Below are 22,188 nucleotides of genomic sequence, written 5' to 3'. Positions count from 1 at the left end.
CTGTGGCAGTCACCCGAGCCATTTTCCGCTTCATCTGGGGATCTAAAATGGACCGGGTCCGGAGGGACACGATGTTCAAATCTCTGTACAAGGGCGGGAAAAATGTACCCAACGTAGCCCTCATCCTGATGACCACCTTCGTGTGCGGCTGCATCAAGCTGTGTGTAGATCCCCAGTACGCAAACTCCAAGTGTCACTACGTGCTGAGGTTCTATCTGTCCCTGGTGTTGCGAAGGATGGGCCTGGTCACATTGCCGCGGAACGCTCCATGCAGTTGGGCGGTGCCATAGCACCTATCCTTCGTGGAGCAGTTTCTGCGGGAAAACACCTTTGACCACCGGTCCATTAGGCAGTGGTCTGCACGGAATGTCCTCAAGGCCCTACGGGAAAAGGAAACGGTGGATCCTGTCGGATGGTTCCCCGAGCAGACCGTCAAAGTCATTTGGCGGAATGCCTCATCACCAGAACTTTCAAACAAGCACCAAGACGTAGCTTGGCTGGTGGTGAGAAGGGCCCTCCCCGTCAGATCCTTCATGCACACCCGAAGTCTCGCACCCTCCGCACAGTGCCCCCGCGTTGGCTGTGGTGGGGAAGAGACGGTCGCCCACCTCCTCTTGGAATGTGCCTTTGCAAAGCAGGTGTGGAAAGAGATGCAGTGGTTTTTGTCAAGGTTCATCCCAAGCAGCTCTGTAACACAGGAGTCTGTGCTCTACGGGCTGTTCCCAGGGACGCACACCGAGACAAACATCAACTGCTGCTGGAGGACTATCAATTCGGTGAAAGACGCCCTTTGGTCTGCCCGAAACTTGCTGGTCTTCCAGCGCAAAGAGTTGTCCACCACCGAATGTTGCAGACTGGCACATTCCAAGGTCCAGGACTACGTGCTGAGGGACGCACTAAAGCTTGGTGCAGCCGCAGCAAAGGCTCAATGGGGAAAGACCACAGTGTAAGGTTCCCCCACCAAGCTGGACTGAGGGGCTGGATCCATGGGAAATCCCTCGAACTGTATCGTTAATATTCTCAATTGCTGTACATGTAAAACTGTAATTGACATGACAATTGTGAAACGGAAGGGTTGGGAAGAAACTCATGACGGTATTGAAGGAAACTGATCTCCCTTGCAATGTTTGGATTTTTTGGTGCTGTTTGGAAACTGTATGGCAATGTAATTTTTACAGATTTTTATGAATAAAGTATATTTTGGAAATAAATTTAAAAAAATCAACCCACCTGACAGGGGAGAGACCATGATCAGCAGCCTTTGATCCTGTCCCAGGCAGGTTTTGCATAAAATGGCTGTTACCAATTTAGGCCTTTAAGCTTTAGGCCAGGGAGTGCGTAACACCGTTCGGGTGGTGGTGAAGGATAATGAAGGAGGTGCACCTGTGGACTGTATCTTCTTCATCAAGAAAATCCTCATTGATTGCTGTGGATTCCAAGCTGCGGACATCTTCAGCCTGCAGGACTTCCCCAGCAGTGGATATTTCGACGAGACGTTCAAGAACGTGGCGGGATATATCAAGTTCCTGAAGGTGTTCAAGGAGAAGGGAAACCAGGTGCCGCTGTCCATCCTCACAGTGGAGCCACTCTTCATGCTGTCATCACAACGTGATCGGGTGGTGACAATTCACCTCTCAACCCCCATGTTCCTGTCATGGATGTACTCACCTTCCTCGCCAGGTAGGTCGAGGTGGCCGGCAGCAGCACTGATGTCAAGGACCCATTTGGGATTTGGACCAGCAAGCGGCAGGTCAAGGTGACCTTGAAGGTCGATGCCAACGGAGCCAGCATCCATCCTCGCTCCAGCTTCGCTATCGGGGGAAGTCGAGGCTTCTCGGTCGATGCGGGGCAGCCCAGAGTTTGTCACACCTGTGGCAAATCTGGTCGCGTGGCAGCTAACTGCAGCACAGTTGTCTGCAAGAAGGAAGGCCATCAGACCATGGACTGTAAGCAGAGTAAGTGCTGCAACCTGTGCGGTGAGGCAGGCCACCTCTACAAAACCTGCCCCAAACGCTGCCTCAGTTATACACAGGCGGCAAGGTCCAAGGAAAGGCCAGGAGAAGGAACGATGAATGCGTCTGGTGCTGGGAAGGAGACAAGCAACCCTCTCCGCAGTGAGGAAAGTCTACCTTAGAAGGAGAAGAAAGGGGAGGCAGCTGAAACCTGCGACCCAACACCTAACCTGTGCCTGGAAACCCCTCCGCTACTGACAGAATCAATGGAGGAGGAGGCAGCAGAAGGACAAACAGGTAAGTGGTACAAAGGAAAACCACAAAGAAAAAACCTCCAAAAACGGAACAGGCCACCACCCAAACCAGTGGCAAGAGGAGGCTATTGTCTGAGACAGACTATGGCAGCTCCTCCTCACTGTACGAGGAAGGGCTGGAACGACAGTACTTGCAAAAGAAACGGCAGAACTCAAAGGAGCTGGAAGATAAAGCCCCCCAGCTCTGAGGCACTGGAAGCTGTGATGGGCCCAGCATGCCCCAAACCCAAAGCATCGAACCTAGCGACATGCCCAGCGCATCCCAGCTCCGGGACACCGAGAACAAAGAAGCGTCGGGCGCACTCCAGCTCCGGGAAGCCGGGAGCAGTGATGTTTTCGAGGAGGAACAGAGGGGAAAGATACCAACTGCAGAGGACAGCCCAAGCCTTGCTGCCTACAAGACGCACCCCGATGTCACCCCAGCGGAACAAACCCTGCATGAAAAACCAGGAGGGGTTTCTGAGCCCAATGAACATGAAACAGCTTGCGTACACTATGGGTATGCAGGAACAAACTGAAGGACTGGGACTAGCAAGGACAAATGGTGTGGGAACTAACTTAAAAATGGGTATAAAGATTGATTCAATTAACGTGCGTAGTATTAAGTTCACTACGCGATGTGTTTTAACCTTGGACTACCTCGCCAAGGTCAAAGCCGACCTTTTTTTGAAGGAGTGTGGAATACCACACCTCAGCACCAACAGGCAATGGTCGCGATGGTGGTCCCACGGGCTATCGATCTGGTCGGGGGGTAATGATTCCCGTTCCTCCAGCCTGGGTATTCTGCTGCGGGGAGGTAACTTCACCATCTCCGAAGTTAAGGAGGTGGTGAGTGGTCGCCTCCTCGTAGCAGATGTAACGGACAACAATGCTCCGCTCGATCAACATGTATGTCCCAGTTCAATGCAGCGAGCGGCTGACCGTCTTCCAGCAGCTCCCACTGCTGCTGGCGGCGTCCAGGCCAGTCATTCTAGATGGTGACTTCAGCTGTACCATTGATGCAGCTGGACGATCCAGCAGTGACGACAGCAAACTGGACGCTACGTCCAGATTCCTAATGGAAACAGTTAAAGTTGCCAATTTGCACGATGGCTTCAGCAAACCTGCAGACGGAGCACAGCGTATATGAACCTGGTCAAGATCGGTCGGGTCTGCCCGTTCCAGGATGACTTCCTGTTTGTGTCCCATGCCGTCACGGCAAGATCCACCGACATCAAGCCGCTGTTCTTCTCCGACCATTGCCTCTTACTGGCCGACTGTCACTTACAGGATGACCAGGGGGTTGGCAGGGGGACATGGAAGCTCAATGCTACACTGCTAACCCCAGAGAACGTTGAGGGGGAAATCCTCGGTTGAGGAAAAAGGAGGTCATATCAGAAGCACCGACATGGAAGATAGCATCATCAGAGCAGATGCGTCGGAGACGGAGAAACTGGGAGAATGGAATGGAGTCCTTGCAGGAGGTAGGGTGTGAAGAAGTGCAGTCGAGGTAGCTGTGGGAGTCGGTGGGCTTTTAATGGATATTGCTAGACAACCTATCCCCAGAGATGGAGACAGAGAAGTCGAGGAAGGGAAGGGAAGTGTCAGAGATGGACCATGTAAAGGTGAGAGAAGGGTGGAAATTGGAAGCAAAGTTGATAAAGTTTTCTAGTTCCCCCCACTGTGGTTGACAGGGCCCTCAACCGTGTCCGACCCATTCCCCGCACCTCTACCCTCACCCCTTCCCCTCCCTCCCAGAACCGTGACAGGGTTCCCCTTGTCCTCACTTTTCATCCCACCAGCCTCCATATCCAAAGGATCATCCTCCGCCATTTTCGCCACCTCCAGCGTGATGCCACTACCAGTCGCATCTTCCCCTCCCTTCCCCTGTCAGCATTCCGAAGGGATCGTTCCCTCCGCGACACCCTGGTCCACTCCTCCATTAACCCCAACACCTCGTCCCCGTCCCAGGGCACCTTCCCCTGCAATTGCAGGAGGTGTAATACCTGCCCATTTACCTCCTCTCTCCTCACTATCCCAGGCCCCAAACACTCCTTTCAGGTGAAGCAGCGATTTACTTGTACTTCTTTCAATGTAGTATACTGTATTCGCTGCTCACAGTGTGGTCTCCTCTACATTGGGGAGACCAAGCGCAGACTGGGTGACCGCTTTGCGGAACATCTCCGCTCAGTCCGCAAGCAGGACCCTGAGCTTCCAGTTACTTGCCATTTCAACACTCCCCCCTGCTCTCATGCTCACATCTCTGTCCTGGGATTGCTGCAGTGTTCCAGTGAACATCAACGCAAGCTCGAGGAACAGCATCTCATCTACCGATTAGGCACACAAACAGCCTGCCGGACTGAACATTGAGTTCAATAATTTCAGAGCATGACAGCTCCCCATTTTACTTTCATTTTTAGTTATTTTTTCTTCCTTTTTTTTAACATTCTTTTTTACATTTTTTACAATCTTTTTTTGCATTTATTTCATTTCATCTTAGTTTGTTCAGTTTGCTCACCCACTGTTTTTTTCAGGTTGTTTTTCAGGTTTGCACTTGCTGCTGTTCAATATTCAGTGTATTCACACCTAATCTGTACTAATGCTTTGTCTTTCAACACACCATTAACATATTGTTTGCCTTTGCTCCGTGACCTTTTGGTCAGCTATGTGGCCTGGTCCAATCTGCACCTTCTCCTTTGTTATCTCTTGCCCCACCCCCACCTCACTTGCTTATAATCTGTGACTTTTCTAATATTTGTCAGTTCCGAAGAAGGGTCACTGACCCAAAACGTTAACTCTGCTTCTCTTTCCACAGATGCTGCCAGACCTGCTGAGTGATTCCAGCATTTCTTGTTTTTGTTTCAGATTTCCAGCATCCGCAGTATTTTGCTTTTATGTAAGTATACAAGAGTATGCTTCTGGCCAGTAGCATGTCAGAATCCATGAGGATCTACAAGCGGAAGAGGGAGAGGGCGGAAATCAGAAATTGGCGGCCCATCTCACTGCTTAATGTTGACTACAAGATTCTGTCAAAAGTCATTGCCAGTTGGGTCACGTCTGCTCTGGAGTTGGTGATTCACCCTGACCAGACCTGTACTGTACCCGGCAGGAAGATTTCTGATAGTCTCGCACTACTCAGGGATACGATCGCCTATGTACAGGACAGGAGGCTGGACACCTGCCTCATCAGCTTGGACCAGGAGAAGGCTTTTGACAGAATATCGCACACCTACATGATGGACGTGCTTTCCAAAATGGGGTTTGGGAGGGAATCTGCAATTGGATCAAACTGCTCTACACAAATATCAGTAGCGCAGTCTCAATCAATGGGTGGGAATCAGAAAGTTTCTCGATCCAATCTGGAGTCAGACAGGGCTGTCCTCTCTCCCCTGTCTTGTTTGTTTGCTTTATTGAACCTTTTGCCATTAGGAAGGATGCGGGCATAAGAGGGGCAACTATCCCAAGCAGTGTGAGGCACTCAGGTAAAAGTCTCGCTGTACATGGATGACATCGCCGTCTTCTGCCCGGATCCGCTGTCAGTTTGCAGACTGATGAGCATCTGCGACTGGCCTCGGGAGCCAAAGTTAACCACAGCAAGAGTGAGGCCATGTACTTTGGGAACTGGGCCAACCAATCCTTTGTCCCCTTCACCGTCAGGTCAGACTACCTGGTTCGGAAGGGCCGGGGCGTGCGCCAAAACCCGGAAAGAGCGAGTAGCCAGGGTACACAATAAACTGAGCATGTGGGAGGAGCGATCTCACTCCATTGTGGGTAAGAACCTGGTCACCAGGTGCGAGGCGCTCACGTTGTTGCTGTATGTGGCGCAAGTCTGGCCCATACCCCACTCCTGCACCGTGGCAGTCACCCGAGCCATTGGCTTTATCTGGAGTTCAAAAATGGACCGGGTCCGGAGGGACACGATGTTCAAATCTTTGGCTAAGGGCGGTAAAAATGTACCCAACATCGCCCTCATCCTGATGACCACTTTCATGTGCAGCTGCATCAAGCTGTGTGTAGACCCCAGTACGCAAACACCAAGTGTCACTACGTGCTGAGGTTTTATCTGTCCCCAGTGTTGCGAAGGATAGGCCTGGTCACATTGCCGCGGAACGCTCCATCCAGTTGGACCGTGCCATACCACCTATCCTTCGTGGGAAAGTTTCTGCTGGAAAACACCTTTGACCACCAATCCATCAGGCAGTGGTCTGCACGGAATGTCCTCAAGGCCCTACGGGCAAAGGAGATGGTGGATCCGGTCGGATGGTTCCCCGAGCAGACTGCCAAAGTCATTTGGCAGAATGCCTCATCACCAAAACTTTCAAATGAGCACCAAGACGTAGGTGGTGAGAAGGGCCCTCCCCGTCAGATCCTTCCGGCACGCCCGGAGTCTTGCCCCCTCCACACGCTGCCCTCGAGGTGGCTGCGGTGGGTAAGAGACAGTTGCCCATCTCATTCTGGAATGTGTCTTTGCAAAGCAGGTATGGAAAGAGATGCAGTGGTTTTTGTCGAGGTTCATCCCAAGCAGCTCTGTAACACAGAAGTCTGTGCTCTACGGGCTGTTCCCAGGAACGTACACCGAGATAAACATCAACTGCTGCTGAGAACCATCAATTCGGTGAAAGACGCTCTTTGGTCTGCCCGATACCTGCCGGTCTTTCAGCAAAAAGAGCTGTCAACGACCGAGTGTTGCAGACTGGCACATTCCAAGGTCCAGGACTACGTGCTGAGGGACACACTAAAGCTTGGGGCAGCCGCTGCGAAGGCTCAATGGGGAAAGACCACTGTGTGAGGTCCTCCCACCAAAGTGAACCGAGGGGCTGGATCCCATGGGAAACGCCTCGGGCTGTATACACCAGATATGGGTTTGCTGTAAAATGTACATGGCTTGTAATATGGAATGGAAGGGTTGTGAGGCAACTCATTGCTGTATTGAAGAAAACTGATTTCTTTTGCACTTTTTGGAATGTCAACTTGGTGCTGTTTTGAACTGTTTAAGGTTTTTTTTTACAAAATTTTATGAATAAAGTATATTTTTGGGGAAAAAAACAAAATGCTGGAAGGCGTTGTCGACAGTTTCATCAAGCATCACTTACACAGCAAGAACCTGCTCAATGATGCTCAGTTTGGGTTCCGCAGGACAATTTGGCTTCTGACATCATTACAGTCAAGGTCCAAGGATGGACAAAAGAGCTGAACTCAAGAGGGAAGGTGAGAGGCAGCATTTGACCCAGTATGGCATCAAGGAGCCCTGGCAAAAATGAAGTCTATGGGAATCGGGGTAAACTCTCCACTGGTTGGAGTCATATCTAGCACAAAAGAAGATGGTTGTGGTTGTTGAAGGTCAATCATCTCAGTCCCAGAACATCACTGCAGGAGCTCCTCAGGGTAGTGTCCTCGGCCCAACCACCTTCAGCTGCTTCATCAACGACCTTCCCTCCATCATAAGGTCAAAAGTAGGGATGTTCGCTGATGATTGCACAACATTCAGCACCATTCGCGACTCCTCAGATACTGAAGCAATCCATGTAGAAATGCAGCAAGACTTGAACAATATCCAGGCTTGGGCTGATAAGTGGCAAGTAACATTCGCTCCACACAAGTGCCAGGCAATGACCATCTCCAACAAGAGAGAATCCAACTATCTCCCCTTGACGTTCAATGTCATTATCATCACTGAATCCCTCACTATCAACTTCCTGGGAGGTGAACTGAACTGGACCAGCCAAATAAATACTGTGGCTACATGAGACTGGAAATTCTGAAATGATTAACTCACCTCTTGACAAAGCCTGTCCACCATCTACAAGGCAGAAGTCAGGAGTGTGATGGAATACTCTCCACTTGCCTGGATGAGTACAGCTCCAACAGCACTCAAGAAGCTCGACACCATCCAGGACAAAGCAGCCTGCTTGATCAGCACCCCATCCAACACCTTCAACATTCATTCCCTCTACCACTGATGCACAATGGCAGCAGTGTGTACCATCTACAAGATGAACTGCAGCAACTCACCAAGACTCGTTCAACAGCACCTTCAAACCCATGTCCTCAACAAAGTTAAGGGCAACAGATGCATGGGAACACCACCACCTGTAAGTTCCCCTCCAAGCTACACACCATCCTGACTTGGAACTACACTTCTGTTTCTTCACTGTTGCTGGATTAAATCCTGGAACTCCCTCCCTAGTTGCACTGTGGAAGTACTCGCACCAGATGGACTGCAGCAGTTCAAGAAGACGGCTCACCGCCACCTTCCCAAGGGCAATTAGGGATGGGCAACAAATGCTGGCCTTGCTAGTGATGCTCACATGAATAAAAAAAACTAACAGATTGTCTCACAAGAATGTGACTGCACACCAGGAGATGAGACTGAGATGAGACTGTGCTTAATATACCTCTCACTCATATATACCAAATGCTATCCTGGCCCATCTCCCATACTTCAACCTCCATGAGTTTCAGCTTATCAAAAACTCTGTTGCGCATATCCTAGTTCCACTCACCAAACATCCACTCCACACAGTAACAATGTGTCAATGTCTCACTTCTTTAAACATAGGACACCATCCTAAGGAACTTCACAGAGCGCAGACAAAAATTGACACAGGTTTTAAGGCACGTCTTAAATGAGAACAGGTGGTGAGGCGGAGAGGTTGATGCAGGGATTTCCACAGCTTAGTGTTGAGACAGCTAAAAACCAATGGTGGGAGAAAGGAGTGGATGATGCCCAGCCAGAATTGGAGGAATGTAGACTTCTCCAGAGGGTTTCAAGACTGGAGGAGCTTATGACTTAGGAAGAGGCAAGAATAAGTAGGGAAATGAACAACAGGAGACCAATTTTAAATTTGAGGTATTGGTGAACTGGGAGTCGATACTGGTCAACAAACAATCCAGCTGATTGGTGAGCAGAACGTGATGCAGGTTAAGATATGGGCCACAAAGTTGTTGATGAGCTCAAGCTGATGGAGAGTAGTGTATAGCAGGATAGGCAGGATAGGAATGGAATCTCTGAGTATGAAACTGATAAAGGCATGCATGAAAATTTGAGCAGCTGATGGGCTGAGGCAGGGGCAGAGACTGACTATGTTACAGAGGTGGCAGTATGCAATCTTTGTGATGGCGACAATATAGAACTGGAAGCCCAGTGTGCGGACAATAAGACACCAAGGCTGCAAACAGTTTGGTTTAGCCCGAGATAGTGGCTGATGAGCGGGATAGAATTGATGCCGAGAGAATGGAGTTTGCAGTGAGGACAAAGACAATGCATCATATAATCATAGAAATTTACAGCATGGAAGGAGGCCATTCAGCCCATCGTGTCCACACTAGCCGTCAAGTAGCCACCCAGCCGAGTCTCACTTTCCAGCTCTTGGTCGGAAGCCTTGTAAGCTACACAACTTCAAGTGCATATGCACGTACTTTTTAAATGTTATGAGGGTTTCTGTCTCGACCACCCTTTCAGGTGGTGAGCTCCAGATCACCATCACTTTTTGGGTGAAAAAAATTTCCCCTCGAATGCCCTCTAAACTGCCTACCTCTTACCCTAAACTTGTGCCCCCTGGTTATGGACTCCTCAATCAAAGGGAATAGAGCCTTCCTATCCACTCTATCTGGACCCCTCATAATTTTACACACTTCAGTTAGGTCTCCCCTCATCCTCCTTTGTTCCAAAGAAAAAAACCCAAGCCTAAACAATCTTTCCTCATAGCTAAAATTCTCCAGTCCAGGCAACATCCTCTTAAATCTCCTCACATCTTTCCTACAGTGCACTGTCCAGAACTGCATGCAGTACTCCAGCTGTGGCCCAATTGGTGTTTCATACAGTTCCAGCATAACCTGCCAGCTCTTAAATTCTATGCCTCAATTAATAAAGGCAGGTATCCTGTATGCCTTCTTGACCACCTTATCTACCTGTCCAGCCATCTTCAGGGATCTGTGGACATGCACTCCAAGGTCCCTTTCTTCCTCCACACCAGTATTCTACCATTTATTGCGTATTTCCTTTCCTGGTTAGCCTTTCCCAAATATATTACCCCACATTTCTCTAGATTGAACTCTTAAATCTCCTCACATCTTTCCTCCAGATTTGCCACTGTTCCTCCCACCTGATTAGGCAGTCTAGTCCTGCAGTCTACAGCTTTCCTTTTCATTATCAAACACATGACCAAACATCTTCATCATACCCCGTACATTCAAGTATGTAGTAGTAGCCTAGGCATGGTTTTAGGAAGTGCAGACTTGTCGAGCATCTGCATCTCCCTCTCGACCTTGTAGGCTGGTGACCAGAGGAAAGACTAAAGCCTATATGTCTGGGGCCTATTCGGTTGCAGGAGTTGCCGGAAGGTGCTAACTTGAGGGAAACACCAACCGCCTAATAGGACTCCTCCAGATTTTGTCAGGTTTACTCCCTTAACCATTAACTCTTGATGTTCGGCTGGACTTTCCAGCAACCCCCCCTCCCCCCCGACGTTGTGGGTTGAGGTGGCGGCGGCTGGAAAATACCTCCGGCAGAGGCCCACCAGATCCTCAACGCTAGAAACACCCAGCCCGATATTGCTGGCGGCAGCGAGAATTCATGGAAGCCCCCCCGTCGCTCGGCGATGGGATCAGCTTTTACATATTTTATAAAATGCAAATGAAGGTATTAATCACTCACCCGCTCCTGCCGTCCGTTCTGGTGCCATATTGGTGCCAGTGGCTGGCACCCCCGCGCCTTCAGATTTCCGTCCGAAGATCTGTGGCGGAACACAGGTGGGGAGGGGGAGCAGGTAAGCTTCTCAGTGTGGGTGAGGTGGGGGAGCGAGGTCAAACTCATCCAATTGGTTGAGGGGATGGTGGGAAGGGGTAATGTTTAAAGTTGAACTTTGGGAGGGGAGTGTTGGGAGCACAAGATAAGTGTTTTGCTGGGGCAGGGGGTAAGTTTTTATTTCCATGGTTATTTTGGGGGAGGGGGATGGTGAGAGAGGGTCAAGATAAATTTATTTCATTTTTATGAACACTGTAGCTTTATAGATTTAAATCAAATGGAAGAGCTCAAAGCCGTTTAAAAATGGTGTCAATGCCTGCGCAGTGGTGCCTGACACCATTGCCAGGAACAGATCGCTCACCCACTCCACATCATCGGGGGGGGGGGTCCACCCCAGTCATTTACATGAGCCGCCACTGCAAAGGTTTACGGCTTCCGCCACAACATAAATTTCAGCCCTTTGATGGTCATTTTGAAGGCACCGACCGGCAGTACCCAGATCGCCATAAAAGTAGGTGTGATCTTTTTCTCCAGGTTTGCAAAGGGAGCAGCTACAGATCGCTGCTTCCACCTCCATCCTTTGAACCCTCCACCCCTCAGGTGGTCAATCTGAGATGACTGTAGGTCACTTAGGATTGAACTCAGTGCAGGCGAGTGATTTAAGTCCAAGTCATAGATGTATACCACAAAATGCAAGGGACCTAATACTGAGCCCTGTAGAACCCCACAAGAAACAGCCTTCCAGTCATAAAAACAGCCACTGACTGTTAACCTTTGCTTCCTGCCTCAGAGCCAATTTAGGAGCCAACTTGCCACTTTGCCTTGGATCCCATGGACTTTTACTTTTGTGGCTTCCATCTTTCCAATGTTGAAGTGAAGGAAATTGGGGCTCATCCAGGACTGGACATCAGACAGGCAATGTGACAGTACAGAGACAGTGGATGGGTTGAGAAAGGTGGTGGAGTAGGACAACCGTGTATCATCAGAGTACATATGGAACCCGACCCCATTTCTGCAGATAATGTCGCTCTCGGGCAGTATGCAAAATTGCATAGTGTGGTAAAATGAGTAACACGAAGCTTGAACGGGCTACTGTTGTCCTTTTTGGGATATGCAGCAAAAGGAACACAAATGTGGAAACCAAGTGAGGCAAATTTAACTGATTTATTTACCTGGTGATAAAATGCAGTTGCATTTCAAATACTACACATTTTTTGCTGAACACAAAATTTTGTTCAGGGCTTGTTTATGTTTTTTAAAAAAAATATTGATATCAGGCTGTATAATCAGCAAAGCAACTTTTAAAATAAACTGTACAGGAGTACTTTCAAAAAACAGTTCTCACCCTGTACTCTCGTTAATTGATGAATCATGCACTTGTTTTTCCTAGCTCCTGCTAATATTCAACAAATTTTATGTAAATAGAGATAGACCAGGTGTAGATTTGATCATGAAGATGGCTATAGATGAGCACTGTTAGTGAACTTGGGAAGGGTGCATAAATTAACATCTACATGAAAGATTTTGTCCTTTAAACAGAAACTGTGCTCCATCAGTGCTAGGATGATTCGCAATTGCAGTTTATAATGGAACTACTGATATGTTAATAAAAACAAGAGATGCTGGAAATAATCAGCAGGTCTGGCAGCATCTGTGGACAGAGAAGCAGAGTTAACCTTTCAGGTCAGTGACCCTTCATCAGAACTGACAAATATTAGAAATGTAAACGGTTTTAAGCAAGTAAAACGGAGGTGGGGCAAGAGATAACCAAAGCAAAGGTGTTGATAGGACAAGGTCGCAGAGAATAACTGACCATAAGGTCATGGAACAAAGGCAAATGGTATGTTTATGGTGTGATGAAAGACAAAGCGTTAGCAGAGAGGGTGTCAATTGACAGTAAAATGAAGAGCCCTGGCCCAAGCACAAGCATGAAAAAAAAGTGGGTAGGCACAGTAGAAACAAACTAAACAAACTAAAATAAAATAAACACATAAAAAATAAAAAATAACTAAAAATAAAAAAGGGGGCCCGTCATGCTCTGAAATTATTGAACTCAATGTTCAGTCCGGCAGGCTGTAGTGTGCCTAATCGGTAAATAGGTGCTGTTCCTCGAGCTTGGGTTGATGTTCACTGGAACACTGCAGCAATCCCAGTACAGAGATATGAGCAAGAAAGCATGGGGGGGTGCTGTTGAAATGGCCAGCAACCGGAAGCTCGGGGTCATGCTTACGGACTGAGTGGAAGTGTTCTGCAAAGTGGTCACCCAGTCTGCATTTGGTCTCCCCAATGTAGAGACCACATTGTGAGCAGCGAATACAGTATACTAAATTGAAAGAAGCACAAGTAAATCACTGCTTCACCTGAAAGGAGTGTTTGGGGCCTTGGATAGTGAGGAGAGAGGAGGTAAATGGCAGGTATTACACCTCCTGCGATTGCAGGGGAAGGTGCCGTGGGAAGGGGACGAGGTGGTGGGGGTAATGGAGGAGTGGACCAGGGTGTCACGGAGGGAACGATCCCTTCGGAATGCTGACAGGGGAAGGGAGAGGAAAATGCGTTTGGTCGTGGCATTACACTGGATGTGGTGGAAATGGCGGAGGATGATCCTTTGAATCTGGAGGCTGGTGGGTGGAAAGTGAGGACAAGGGGAACCCTGTTGTGGTTCTGGGAGGGAGGGGAATGGGTGAGGGTAGAGGTATGGGAAATGGGCTGGACACGGTTGAAGGCCCTGTCAACCACAGTGGGGGGGAATCCTCAGTTGAGGAAAAAGGAAGACATATGAGAAGCGCCGTCATGGAAGGTAGCATCATCAGAACAGATGCGTCGGAGACGGAGAAACTGGGAGAATGGAATGGAGTCCTTACAGGAGGCAGGGTGTGAAGAAGTGTAGTCGAGGTAGCTGTGGGAGTCAGTGGGCTTATCATGAATATTAGTAGACAGCCTATCCCCAGAGATGAAGATAGAGAAGTCGAGGAAGGGAAGGGAAGTGTCGGAGATGGACCATGTAAAGGTGAGAGAAGGGTGGAAATTAGAAGCAATGTTGATGATGTTGATGTAGTTCCGGGCGGGAGCAGGAAACGGCACCGATACAGTCAGCAATGTACCGGAAAAAATAGTTTGGGGCGGGGCCTGAGTAGGACTGGAACAAGGAATGTTCGACATACCGATTTGTTAACCTGTCTCAGTTTTCTGGAGAAAATGAAAAAATGCTTTCATAATGCTGCTTTCCTTCAGTGAACTGCAACCATAGCAACAGACATTTGTAACAATGAACAGTGGCTAAAAGTTCTAAATATTCCCAATTACTGTTGAGATTTTAAAGTGGAGGAAGGAGAAATAAAAAAATGATTAGTCCATTACAAGTGATTATTTTTCACTGAGATATGGGAGAAAAGGAAATGGAGAGTGTGTAAAGCCAACTGGCTAAAAGAGAAAATGAGGTAGGAATGTTGAGCATTGTTGCATTCTGTCTTTTGATCCTGCTGTCATTTGTGCATCAAAGCCGTCAACATCAAGGAAATGGTCGGGGTAATATTTACGGTGATCAGCAAAAGTGACAGAGATTGCAAAGCCATTTAAATGTATGGAGCCATACTTATTTTTGAGTGGCGAACATCAAAATGGGTGGACTTAAAAACTAAAACAAATGACTGTGGCTTAATAATGAATTGCTTGCCAAATCTCGTATTACGTTGTCCTATTTATTTTGAGAGGCCTGAAGGCATCGATTGCAAATGCACCAACATACTGCACCATAGAATGGAAGGAGCCAGCTCACATTAGTGATTCAGCATACAGGTCATTCCTAATTTGAAATGGGCACTTTTTTTTATTCATTCATGGGATGTGGGCGTCACAAGCTAGGCCAGCATTTATTGTCCATCCCTAATTTCCCTTGAGAAGGTGGTGATGAGCCGCCTTCTTGAACCGCTGCAGTTCGCCTGGGGTAGGTACACCCACAGTGCTGTTAGGAAGGGAGTTCCAGGATTTTGACCCAGCGACAGTGAAGGAATGGTGATATAGTTCCAAGTCAGGATGGTGTGTGGCTTGGAAGGGAACTTGCAGGTGATGGTGTTCCCATGCATTTGCTGACCTTGTCCTTCTAGGTGGTGGAGGTCACGGGTTTGGAAGGTGGGGGAGGCGGTGGCGTAGTGGTATTGTCACTGGACTAATAACCCAGAGACCCAGGGTATTTCTCTGGGAACATAGGTTTGAATCCCACCACATCAGAAGGTGAAATTTGAATTCAATTAATAAATCTGAAATTGAAAGCTGGTCTAATGATGACCATGAAACCATTGTCTATTGTCGTAAAAACCCATCTGGTTCACTAATGTCCTTTAGGGAAGGAAATCTGCTGTCCTTACCTGGTCTCTCCTACATGTGACTCCAGACTCACAGCAATGTGATTGACTCTTGGCCTAGCAAGCCACTCAGTTCTATCAGACTGCTACTTATACAAAGGCAGCAAATGGAAGCAGGTCTGGGGATGGGTAGGGAATAGAAATCAGAAAGAATGAATTCACCTGCACTGCTCAATGGAGCCTGTTGTGGATTCTTCCTCCCTTTTCATTCATGGAATGGTGGACAGCATAAGAAGAAAGTTAAAGGGAAGCAAGAGGGAAGTAAACACACACACACTTCAAGGACTTTGTCTCCTTTCTCTGGGCTGAGTCAGACATTAAGATAAATGGCATCAAACAGCATCTATATCTGGGGTGTCAAAAGTACAGCCCTTGGAATAGTTTCACCTGGCTGACAATGTGCTGTGCTGCGCTGCATCTTAGCAATGTGTGGGAATCCTCTGTGAGCCGCCCTAGTGGGCAAGTCATGTGTGTGCCTGATGGTCCTAAGTCGCAGTTATGCATTGGACCATGGCAGTTCTCAGTAGAGACACAGTGACTACGGAGCTGAGGTGAGTGAGGGCAGAGGCCAGGGTTAGCCAGGCACTGCAGGATCTGGTCCAGTCTTTTGGCAATGGGTTGTAAGTAGCTACACACAGGGAGTCACACGTACTGATTTTACACGGTCAGGCTGGAAGAGAAGACGAGCGGCAACAATTGCAGCCCCACTCCTTGGTCACAAACCCCCACTGAAACCCCAGTGAAGCACTACTAGAAAGGATTCTTCGGTAAGCAAACTTTTTGACTGACCGTCGGTGAATTCTTGGCTGTTGCATCGCAGTGACTGTTATCTGGCTTTTTCAAAGGTTTCCACTCTCCTCCATTGTCAAATGTAATCACTGATTGAATGTTGTTATCTACAAATATGTTGAAACAGATTATTAAACACTAGTAGATCCTCTATGATGTGGTTTATGATTTGTTGCGAGAATCGGCTATTTTATAACGACAAGAGTATTACACTAATAAGTCCCTAACAAGTTGGCATATGCAAAGGGATTAACATCCGTTTCTGGCACAGAAGTTGGATGCCTATGTAAAAGTCTTTTCCAATATAGCAGGCACTGCATACTTGCTAGAGTGACCATATCTGCCCATTTTCCAAAGACAATTTCCAGATGAGGTACTGTGTCCCCAGGCAAACAATGTCCCGGGTGAGTCCCTGGTTCATGAAATTCATCCCCGAATGAACACCCTAACTATTAGTGGCTGTATTAGCTCAAATCATTAGTCACGTGGCCCCCAGATACCTTCGATCAGTCAATAAAGTGGGCAGGATATACTATGAGGCCTCCGTATTGGTGGGAGGGATGTCAATCCCCTGTCTTCATCCAGTAGAAGGGGTGCACTCACTGAGGACTTGAATTTATGCAGATATTGTGCTTTGTGGGCACAGTGCGGATGCTCCACCCTCCCACCTCCAAATCCCCGAATAGTGCACAGTTTCCCTGTGAAATTCGGTTGAAGAGAAAACGGCACTGGAGCCAAAATGTCTGAGCAACAGGGGCCATTGGTATCTGGACTAACAATCAGCAGCTTGAGCCGAGCCTTGTGTATGTACCGGGAGCCAGATCAAAGTGTGCTCCGTGGCCTTGGGTGGTGCAGTTTAGAAAATATGGACACTGTAGCACATGCCACCTGATATTTCGGATACATAAGAATTAAGAGTAGGAGTAGGCCATTTGGCCCCTCAAGCCTGCGCTCTACCATTTGATAAGATCATGTCTGACCTGAATGTGGTCTCAAATCCACTTTCCTGCCTGCCCCCATAACACTTGATTCCTTTGTTTATCAAAATCTATCTAATGCAGCCTTGACCATATTCCACGACCCAGCCTCTATTGCTCTCTGAGGAAGCGAATTCCACAGACTGACAACTCTCAGAGAAAAAAAGTTTCTCCTCATCGTCATCTTAAATGGGAAACCCCGTATTTTTAAACTGTGTCCCGGGTTCCACTGTCACCCATTAATGGAAGCATCTTCTCAGCATCCACCCTGTCAAGTCCCCTCAGGATCTTACATGTTTCCATCAGATCACCTCTCATTCTTCTAAACAGGCCCAACCTGTTCAACCTTTCCTCATAAGATAACCCTTTCACCCTAGGAATCAGTCAAGTAAACCTTCTCTGAACTGCTTCTAATGCAATTTATCCTTTCTTAAGTAAGGAGACCAAAACTGCAAATAGTACTCCAAATGTGGTCTCATTAAGGCCCTGTACAACTGTAACAAAACTTCCCTTTTATATTCTGTTCCCCTTGCAATAAACGACAATATTCCATTTGCCTTCCTAATCACTTGCTGTACCTGTATGCTCACTTTTTGTGATTCAAGTACCAGGACACCCAGATCCCTCTGTACCATAGAGTTCTGCAGTCTCTCCATTTAAATAATATACTGCTTTTCCATTCTTCCTGCCAAAGTGGACAAGTTCACATTTTCCCACATTATACTCCATCTGCCAATCTATGTCCCTTTGTAGACTCTTTACCTCCTCTTGACAACTCACCTTGCTATATATCTTTGTGTCAGCTGTGAATTTAGCAACCATACATTTAGTCACTTCACCCAAGTCATTGATGTAGATTGCACATAGTTAATGCCCCAGCACTGATCCCTGTGGCACGCCACTAGTCACATCTTGCCAATCCAAAAATGTCCCATTTATCCCTACTCTCTGTTGCTTGTTAGCTAATGTTACCCTTTACACTAGGAACCTTTATTTTGTGTAGTAACCTTTGATGTGGCACCTTATCAAATGCCTTTTGGAAATCCAAGTACACATCTACAGGTTCCCTTTTATCCATGTTGCTGGTTATTTCCCCAAAGAACGGTTCCCCACTCCCTGTTATCCCAGCTCCCTACTCTGTGTTCTCCACTCCCTGCACCATGTTATTCCCTGCTCTGTGTTCCCCACTCCCTGCTCAGTGATCCCCGCTCCCGATCAGTGTTCCCCGCTCCATGTTCCCTGTTCTGTGTTACCCCCGCTCCCCACTCTGTTATTCCCGACTCCCTGCTCCCCGGTCAGTGTTCCCTGCTCCGTGTTCCCCATTCCCTACTCTGTGATATCCCCGCTCCTTGCTCAGTGTTATTCCTGTCTCCCTGCACTGTGTTCCCCATTTCCTGATCCCCACTCAGTACTCCCCGCAGCAGCCATTCCCACACCTCCATAATTTCCATGCTTGTTTTATTTAAGTTTGGGTGAGTGGAGGCGGGAACCTGCCCAGCATGCAGGATACATGACATTTACTGAAATGCGCGAAAGCAACAGGGGCAGCTGATCCCAGGGTGCCTGCACCACATTCCACCAACCAATGCTAATGCCACTCGGGCAGCCCCTGTCAGACACAGGTCCCACTACCCCCCACCTGAGGTACAAGGGAGCCGACAATCAGAGCTGAGCCACGGGAAGATTGACAGGCTGGGTGCAATTCTTTGGTGGGCCAGATTCTGGCCCGCGGGCCGTATGTTGGACAGCCCTGTTTTAACCTAATTTCCCAGTTCACTTTAGCCAGCTCTGTCTTCATACCCATGTAATTGCCTTTATTTAAGTTTAAAACGCTAGTCTTAGACCCACACTTCTCACTCTCAAATTGAATGTGAAATTCTATCATGTTATGATCACTGTTGCCCAGAGGATCCTTTACTATCAGGTCAGTAATTAATTCTGTCTCATTGCATATTACCAGAATGACCTGCTCCCTCGTTGGCACGAGAACATACTGCTCGAAGAAATTGCACTGAATACACTCTTAGGAACTCATCTTTCAGGCTACCTTTACAAACATACATATGAATTAGGACAGGATCATGGCTGATCTGATTGCAGGCTCAACTCCACTTTCCTATTTTCCTGCTATAACCTTTGACTCCCTTGTCAATCAAGAATCTAACTCAGCCTTAAAAATATTCAATGACTCTGCCTCCACTGCTCTCTGGGAAAGAAAATTCCAGAAACTAAACCTTCAGAGAAAAAATTTCTCCTCATCTCAGTTTTAAATGGGAGATCCCTAATTTTTAAACTGTGTTCCCTAGTTCTAGTCTCTCCCATAAGGGGAGACATCCTCTTAGCATCCAATCTGATTCATCTAATCTATATGTAAATTAAAATCACCCATGATTATTACAGTAACTTTCTTACAAGCCCCCATTATTTCTTCCTGTATAGAAGCATAGAAACATAGAAAATAGGAGCAGGCCATTCGGCTCTTCGAGCCTGCTCCGCCATTCATTATGATCATAGCTGATCATCCAACTCAGTAACCTGTTCCCGCTTTTGCCCCATACCCTTTGATCCCTTTAGACCCAAGAGCTATATCTAACTCCTTCTTGAAAACATACAATGTTTTGGCCTTAACTGCTTTCTGTGGTAGCGAATTCCACAGTCTCACCACTCTCTGGGTGAAGACATTTCTCCTCATCTCAGTCCTGAAAGGTTTACGCTATATCCTTAGACTATGACCCCTGATTCTGGACTCCCCCACCATCGGGAACATCCTTCCTGCATCTACCCTGTCAAGTCCTGTTAGAATTTTATAGGTTTCTATCAGATCCCCCCCCTCACTCTTCTGAACTCCAGCGAATGTAATCCTAACCGACTCAATCTCTCCTCATACGTCAGTCCCACCATCCCAGGAATCAGTCTGGTAAACCTTCGCTCCACTCCCTCTGTAGCAAGAACATCCTTCCTCGGATAAGGAGACCAAATCTGCACACAATATTCCAGGTGTGGCCTCACCAAGGCCCTGTATAATTGCAGCAAGACATCCCTGCTCCTGTACTCGAATCCTCTCGCTATGAAGGCCAACATACCATTTGCCTTTTTTACTGCCTGTTGGACCTGCATGCTTACCTTCAGCAACTGGTGGATGAGAACACCCAGGTCTCGCTGCATATTCCCCTCTCTCAGTTTATAGCCATTCAGATAATAATCTGCCTTCCTGTTTTTGCTACCAAAATGGATAACCTCATATTTATCCACATTATACTGCATCTGTCATGCATTAGCCCAACTTTTCCAAATCACCCTGAAGCCTCTCTGCATCCTCCTCACAACTCACCCTCCCACCCAGTTTTGTGTCATCTGTAAATTTGGAAATATTACATTTAGTTCCCTCATCCAAATCATTAATATATATTGTGAATAGCTGGGGTCCTAGCATCAATCCCTGCAGTACCCCAGTAGCCACTGTCTGCCATTTGGAAAAAGACCCAAATATCCCTACTCTTCATTTCCTGTCTGCCAACCAATTTTCTATCCATCGCAATATACTACCCCCAATCCCATGCGTTTTAATTTTACACGCTAATCACTTATGTGGGACTTTGTCGAAAGCCTTCTGAAAGTCCAAATAAACCACATCCACCGGCTCCCCCTCATCAACTCTACTAGTTACATCCTCGAAGAATTCTAGTAGATTTGTCAAGCATGATTTCCCTTTCGTAAATCCATGCTGACTCTGCCCGATTCTACCACTGTTCTCTAAGTGCTCTGCTATAAAATCTTTGATAATGGACTCTAGAATTTTCCCCAGTAGCGATGTCAGGCTGACTGGTCTATAATTCCCTGCTTTCTCTCGATCTCCCTTTTTATATAGTGGGGTTACATAAGCTACCCTCCAATCTGTAGGAACTGTTCCAGAGTCTGTTGAATTTTGAAAGATGACCACCAATGCATCCACTATTTCTAGGGCCACTTCCTTAAGTACTCTAGGATGCATACCATCAGGCCCTGGGGATTTATCGGCCTTCTTTCCTATCAATTTCCCCAACACCATTTCTCTACTAATACTAATTTCCTTCAGTTCCTCTCTCTCACTAAGCCCTGTGTTCCCCAACATTTCTGGTATGATATTTGAGTCCTCCTTTGTGAAGACAGAACCAAAGTATGCATTTAGTTGGTCAGCCACTTCTTTGTTCCCCATAATGAATTCCCCTGTTTCTGACTGTAAGGCACCTACATTTGTCTTTACCAATCTTTTTCTCTTCACATACCTATAGAAACTTTTACAGTCAGATTTTATGTTCCTTGCAAGCTTGCTCTCGTACTCTATTTTCCCCTTCTTAATCAATCCCTTGGTCCTCTTTTGCGGAATTCTAAACTGCTCCCAATCCTCAGGTCTGTTGTTTTTTCTGGCAAATTTATATGCCTCTTCCTTGCATCTAATGCTATCTCTAATTTCCCTTGTAAGCCATGGTTTGGCTATCTTTCCTGTTTTACTTTTGCGCCAGACAGGGATAAACAATTGTTGCAGTTCATCCATGCGCTCTTTAAGTGTTTGCCATTGCCTATCCACCGTTATCCCTTTAAGTAAGGTTTCCCAATCCATCATAGCCAACTCGCGCCTCATACCTTCGTAGTTTCCTTTGCTGGTACTACTCGGGAGGGTATAAACTAGTCTGGCAGAGGGGTGGGACCCAAAGTAGGAGTCTCTCCGATGAGATAGTTGAGGCAAATGTAGAAGTTAAAGCAAGCAAGTCCAGTAGGCAGGCTGGGCAGGGGCAGGACAGGGAGCGTGGAAGGTCTGGTAGCTAAACTGCATTTACTTTAATGCAAGAAGCCTTACTGGTAAGGCAGATGAACTCAGAGCATGGATCGGTACATGGGATTGTGATATTATAGCTGTTACGGAAACATGGTTGAGGGATGGGCAGGACTGGCAGCTCAATGTTCAGGGGTACCAATGCTTCTGGCGTGACAGAGGTGGAGGTAAGAGAGGAGGGGGAGTTGCACTATTGATTAGGGAGGACATCACAGCAGTACTTAGAGAGGATATCCCGGGAGAACGTCCAGCGAGGC

At 47.4% G+C, this 22,188-nt stretch overlaps 1 protein-coding gene across 1 annotated transcript in view; it reads right to left on the bottom strand.

Moving 5' to 3' along the window:
• LOC137379705 (sortilin-like) overlaps positions 1-22,188 on the bottom strand; it is a 163,162-nt gene that overhangs the window by 24,485 nt on the left and 116,489 nt on the right. The window contains exon 12 of the mRNA XM_068050940.1: positions 16,142-16,248. Coding sequence (XP_067907041.1) covers positions 16,142-16,248 — 107 coding nt within the window. The remainder of the gene's footprint in view (positions 1-16,141; positions 16,249-22,188) is intronic.

This window comes from Heterodontus francisci, chromosome 18 (genome assembly GCF_036365525.1).
Source record: "Heterodontus francisci isolate sHetFra1 chromosome 18, sHetFra1.hap1, whole genome shotgun sequence".
In the NCBI taxonomy this organism is placed as follows: Eukaryota; Metazoa; Chordata; class Chondrichthyes; order Heterodontiformes; family Heterodontidae; genus Heterodontus; species Heterodontus francisci.
This window is presented reverse-complemented; position numbering and strand designations above follow the sequence as displayed.